Source organism: Equus caballus, chromosome 5 (genome assembly GCF_041296265.1).
Source record: "Equus caballus isolate H_3958 breed thoroughbred chromosome 5, TB-T2T, whole genome shotgun sequence".
NCBI lineage: Eukaryota > Metazoa > Chordata > Mammalia > Perissodactyla > Equidae > Equus > Equus caballus.
Window position 1 is genome coordinate 1599700 of NC_091688.1, and position 6000 is coordinate 1605699.

The 6000-nt window shown below is 56.0% G+C and overlaps 1 protein-coding gene across 4 annotated transcripts in view; it reads left to right on the plus strand.

Moving 5' to 3' along the window:
* The window catches only part of CNTN2 (contactin 2), a 32008-nt gene extending 27117 nt beyond the window's left edge, over positions 1-4891 (plus strand). For all 4 annotated transcript variants that reach the window (XM_023640385.2, XM_070266541.1, XM_023640387.2 and 1 more), the window contains 2 exons: positions 67-235; positions 655-4891. In XM_023640385.2, coding sequence (XP_023496153.2) covers positions 67-235; positions 655-764 — 279 coding nt within the window. In that variant the 3' untranslated portion in view covers positions 765-4891. The remainder of the gene's footprint in view (positions 1-66; positions 236-654) is intronic.
* The last annotated feature ends 1109 nt before the right edge of the window (positions 4892-6000 follow it).

A 6000-nucleotide genomic window follows, 5' to 3' on the forward strand; every position in this document is an offset into this window, starting at 1 on the left:
GGAGCTGGGCAAGAGAGAAGGTTCGGCCCTGAGGTCAGTGCACTCCCCCTGGCTAACTTCCCACAGATGCTGTACCAGAATGACTTACACCCAACTCCCACACTGCACCTCACCAGCAAGAACTGGATAGAAATTCCAGTTCCTGAAGACATTGGCCATGCCCTGGTGCAGATTCGGACCACAGGGCCTGGAGGGGATGGGATCCCGGCAGAAGTCCACATCGTGAGGAATGGAGGTGCTGCCTCTCCCTCACCTCATCCCCCAGGAGTGTCAGGGTCCCCCCAGATGCACAATGAAGGAATCATTTCCACCCAAGCCAACCCCGACCCAGCCAGACACCCAGGGGAAAGGGGAAGGCAGGCAGGGACCAAGTGCAAAGTAGTCCTGGGCTGCCCTTGCCACCCTCCTCCCCCACTCCGCGAACATCCCTGAGGGCCGGGAGGTGGGTGTGCTCCTTTCACGGGGTCCAGGGGGAGGTTGAGGACCAGCAGCAGTGAAGGGCAGGAACAGAGCTGAGAACACTTCCCAGTCCTAAAGCTGACCTTCTGTGAGTCTCTTTAGGAAGGGTCTGGATCCTGTCCCAAGGGTGGGGTGGGGCCGGGCCGGTCCCAGGCCCAGCCGACTCAGCCCCATGTTTCTGCCTGCTGATTCCAGGCACAAGCATGATGGTGGAGAACTCGGCAGGCCGCCCAGCCCCACGTGCTGGCACCATCCTTTCCCACTCTGTGGCGATGCTCATCCTCAGAGGCTACCTGGAGCTCTGATCTCAGCGCCCCTCCTTCTCCGCCACAGCTGGACACCCCCCCTCCGACGGACACAGCCAGCTGGCCCCGGTCCCTTCCTGATGCCAACGTGGCCCACACTGTGCCTGAGAATGGCTGGTTTTAAATACCCACTCTAAACAGTGCCCTTTTCATAGGAGGTAGGATATTTCACATTCAGCCACAGGATAGAGCCTGGGAGATATTTTTCTTTAAACCAGGAGGCACCAGGCAGTAACTTCTATGATGATACTGAACCCTGTGGGCCCTCTAGGGTGCCCAGATGGAAGGAGCAGGCCTCTGGGAAGAAGGGGGTTTTCAACATCAATCTGCACATCCGTGGATGGCGTTCTGGGACCGCGTGTGGACTCTGTGCCTGAGAGCAGAGTCCTGGGCCTGGCAGGAACACTGGACATGAATGGGCTGAAGGGGACGCCATAAACATCAGCATCCTCAGTCTAAGGAGAGGGCCAAACCCTGGGACCAAGGACTCTCCTACTTCCTCCTCTTGAGGGGCAGCACAGCTGGACCCTGACACTTCCTCGATGACTCCCTGGAGGCCCTGCACCTGCCCAGCTGGCTGAGAACCAGCGCCCTCATGTCTGCAGCCAGAGCCTGAGCCTCTTCAGCTTTGGGGGTGATACTCCAAACTGCTGGAGGTAGGCGCTAAAAAGCGTGGATGCCTGGTGGAAAGGGGCACCAGACTTGGCCTGAGGCATAGTCACAATCCAGGTGATGTTGCCCTCTTAGCCAACACTGCCAACCCGACCCTGTCACCCCACAGTGACAGAAGCCACTACAGGTGGCTGGGTGACTAAAGGGCTTGTCTTGGGGAGGTCCCCCGCCCCACCAAGACCCATCCTGCACAGTCCCTCCAGGGTTTGGGCAGGAAACAGGAGATGGGGGTGGCACACCCACCCTCCTCCTCCAGCTCAGCCTGCAGGCCCAGGACTCCACTCTCCCGGCACTGACTCACTCAAGCCTCAGAGAGCAACGTGGCACTAAGTCTGTGTCTTGGAGTCAGGAGTCTTCTGAGAAGGGCAGAGGACCAATGTGGCCCTGCCTGTTCCCAGGAATACTCTGCACCACCTGGTGAGACCGCTCCCTAGGCTGCCTCGGACTGCTCTCATGCAGTTCCCAGAAGAAACCGGGGTTAATAAATGGGACATCCTCCCTTGCACTCTGGGTATGTTACCAGTGACAGACAGAACCTCAGAGCCGGAAGAGGCTTGAGAGCTCAACTTGGCCAAACCTCTCACTTTCCAGAGGAAACCAAGGTCCAAAGGCTCAGGGACTTCCCAAGGTCACACAGCTGTCAGTGATGGGGCTGGGATGAGGAGGGAGTCTCCTACCTTCCTGTCCCAGGCTCTTGGTTTACCCAGAGGAAGGGGCAGTGTGGATGGCTGCGGCCTGGATAAGGTGGTGGTGAAGAAGGGCAGCGGGCTGTGAAAACTCTGCTTCAAGAGGTTCAGGTGGGGATCATGGGGTGATGGGCATGGCTGGGTCCCAGCCCAAGGCCTGCCTGGGCAGACTCCAGGAGACACCCAGTCCTTCTTTGCCTTCTGAGCCCAGCTTCTGCTGTAGCCTCAATATGCAGGGCTGGCCTGAAGCCCCCTGTTCCCCTTACCCTACCCTTGCTCCAAGAAGAGGCCAAAACAAGGACAGGGATTGCCCAAATCCAGGCAGCAGTGGCGACATAAGCAGGAAACCCCAAAGCCTGTGCTCTGACAGGTGGCCCTTCAGCAACAGAGCAGCAGCACAGGCGTCCTGTAGGGGACAGGCCCCGTGAGCTGGTGTCTGTAGTTTACACTTAGAGCTCTATTTTGTTATGGTTTTTTAAACTAAGTCCTGCTCTATTTTCCTGGGCAGGTTTATGTTGATGTTTACCCACTACAGTTTTTTTAAAATGTGAGCTCAAACCCCTTCTCCCCACCACCGCTGCACCCACCCCCTGCCCCCGCCCGGGACTGCTTTCCTGGAGCCGTCTGATCAAACCCTCCTCACGTGCTCCTGTCCAACCTCCCATGCAAGGTGCTGGGGGTTCAGCTCAGCCATTCTCCCATTACAGGGACCCCAACATTTGGCCTAGCATCCATCCTGGTCTGCGGGGGCTGTGTTTTGGCATGCCCAGTTCTATCAGAAAGGGAATGCTGAAAGTAAGAAACTTCCTTGCAAAGTTTCCTGAGCCTTTCCTCGCTGCCCGGGCTGCAGCAGGGGAGCAGGGGCCAGGTGTCTAGATGCTGGGCCGAGGATGAGCTGGGCTGGCACAGGACCCCTGACCAGCGTGGCAGGAGGCTGCAGTCCCCAAGCTTGCTTGAGGCAAAAGATACTCATGACTAAGTGTCTTAGTTCTAATGAAGCCCATTAGCAAAGGGGAGGAAGGCAGACCTGCTGGGAAGCCCCGGAAGGGTTTTTAACTAGAAAAACTCAGCCCCAGGAAAATCTAGCCAGCGTGCAGATAGAACTTGTCTGGGAGACGTAGAACTACCGTAAAATGGACGTTCCTGCAGCCTGAGACTTCGGGGAGAATACTGACTAGGTTTAATAAGACCATAGGTGACTTCAGGACACGCAAACTTCTAAAATGGAACAGCCCCTTGTTGAGGTGGCCTGGACAGGAGCTTGCAGGGAGGCAGAAGACAAGATTAGATGGCTTCTCAGAGTCCCTTCCTGCCCAAGGGGCCTCTGATGGGCTGGGGGAGTTGAGAGCAGGGCTGGCCCCTACTGTGTCATGACTTGATTCTGGATCTCTCCTCTCTCACACACCAAGCCCCAGAGGCAAGGGGGACAGCCACCACCAAGTACTTTACCCCACAGCTTAGTAGCCAGTAAGTGCCTTGAGGACTAAGGACAGACAGCCTAAAACACCACTTCAGGGCCCGGGGAGACACCTGGGCTCAGCCTACAGGCCCGCTGGCCCTGGCCTTGGCCACTTGGTCCTCATTGCTCTAACAGTCTCCATGTATACCTTGCCCTCAGCAGGAGGGCAGCTCTCTCTAGACAGAGTCTTGGGGCCCAGCAAGGTCAGGTTAGCTGCGTTCATCCAGGGCATCAAATGATCCAGATGATGCCAGGGAATAGGAGGGCCATGGGGTGGGGGCTCTTTTTCTTTTGAAAAAATAAAGACTGAGGTCAGACATCAAAAAAACTTCTGCAGTGAGACGCTGGAACGAGTGAGAGGCTTGTTCCTTTTTTAGGGACCTTTGAGGAAGTTGGACAGCTGTTGCCCTGGGGTCTAGGTTAGGTGAAGACTGGAGGGGTGGGGAGACACTGTGAGAGTCCTTCCGGGACAGCGATGCTTAGAATCAAAGGGGTTCAGCAAAGGAGGTGTCACGGAGCGCCTATCTGCTGTGGCCCACAGCGCATGGGCGTGATGCCGTCGCCACGGGCATTCTGTCCCCCATGCACGCTGCCTCTTGGCAGTCCCAGGAGCCATCTTGTCTGTACTCTGGACAAGAGCCAAGCTCGCTAAGGATGGCTGACTCCCTCCATCTTCCCCGCCTAGAGGACTCTTCCATTCCAGGTCTCAGAATGTGACTGCCCACTGGCGCCTCTCTCTTGGAGGGAGAGCAGTATCCCCAAACCTGGGTTTGAGCCCAGGTGTGCTGCCCTGTCTCCCTGGGTCAGACCTCACCTGGGCTTCGAACTAGGGATGAACGAGGTTGCCAGAGAGGCTCCTGGAGTGGTGTGAGGGATTAGATGGGCATTTTGAAGGGACTTCAAAGAGCTCCATGGAAAGAAGTGCCTGGTAGCTGTATATATGGTCATAGGCTTTGGGAAGGCAGAACAATAAAGGGAAATTGGAGAGGGAAAAAAATGTGTGAGATAGCCTTGCCCAGAGCCCCAGGAAGCCTAGTGCCCTTAGATGGGGTGTACCCCGCCTTGGCTCCCAGACTCCAACTTATCCACCAGTCCAGGGCCTGCACAGCTTAAATAGGAAAGCTCACAGCTCGGCAAAGGCTAGGGCTTCGTCGGGCCACTGACTTGACTGTTTTGTTAAAATGGAACCACTCGCACTGGCCTCTTGCTCGTTTCTTATACTTCTGGTAATGGTCGTTATTTATTGACTCTGGTAGCAGGCAGTTCTTAAATAAAGACGGTTTCTCAAGCTGCAGAGGCAGCTGGCCACAGCTGTGGGTGTCTGCTGCTCAGGCTAGAGCCCTGCTCGCTAACCCCAGGCCTTTCTCCAGTCCATCTTCATCCTCCAGTCAGCTGAGGAGGTCACAGCACACAGTGCGCACTGCTCTGCTCAGTCCTGGAGGGGAGAATTAGGCCCAAAGACTTCAAGGTGGGCCTAAGCAGAGCACAAGCAGGCATGTGCTGGACTGAGCCGGCTTTACCTTACCTAACACGGTGCACAGGGAACCGTGCTCCTGGGATGCACTGCTTTCAGGTTCCCTGATTTTTAAGACATTTGAGGTGCTGACTCAATGGTGCCAAAGGGAAGTCCTCTCCCTGCAGACATACAGTGACATCACCGCCCCCACGCCACCCCCGGCGAGAAGGTACCTCTAGTCCCTGCTCACAGCAGCCAAACGAATTTTGAGTCCCTAGTCACATCGTCTAGTTGCAGCACTGTCTCATGCATTCAGCAAACTTCCTTCACATCTGGGACGTGTGCAGCGACACACTCACGCAGCCCTGCAAGTGTTCAGTTCTTCTGGTGCAGAGCATGCAGGGATCCATGCTGACTGCGCCCACAGCCTTCACCAGGGAAGAGGGAGGTGGAGGCAGGCAGAGGCCCCGGTACTCAGTGCTTAGCTCTGTGACCAGGCCTGTTCAGAAGCCCAGGCTGACAGCAAGCCCCCAGGGGCCAGCGCAGGCAGTGGGATGACACCACCACAGGCTCATTCCCCTCTGCCCCCAGAGGGGCTGCTAGGAGCACTGGCCGCTCTAGAATCCAAATTTTAGTCCAGTCAGCATCTCCTCTACCCTCCAGAGGCAGATCCCAGCCCAGAACAACGAACTGAACTGGATTTTGGTTTTTCCTAAGACATCCAAAGGGCTTTGTTCTCTTCCATGTCCAGTCCCTTCACATCCTAAGAGTCAAAATCCAGAGCCCAATGCACAGAGGGCTCCAAACCTACAGCTATACAATATTCCACCCCATCTTGATGACTGGCTTGTAATAGAATGCTGGAGAAGTTACTTAGCTTTTCTTGGGTCTCAGTCTCTCCGTCTGTAAAATGGGAAACTGTACCCCTCACTCCTCCCTCTCCAGCAATGTAGTAATGAGTTC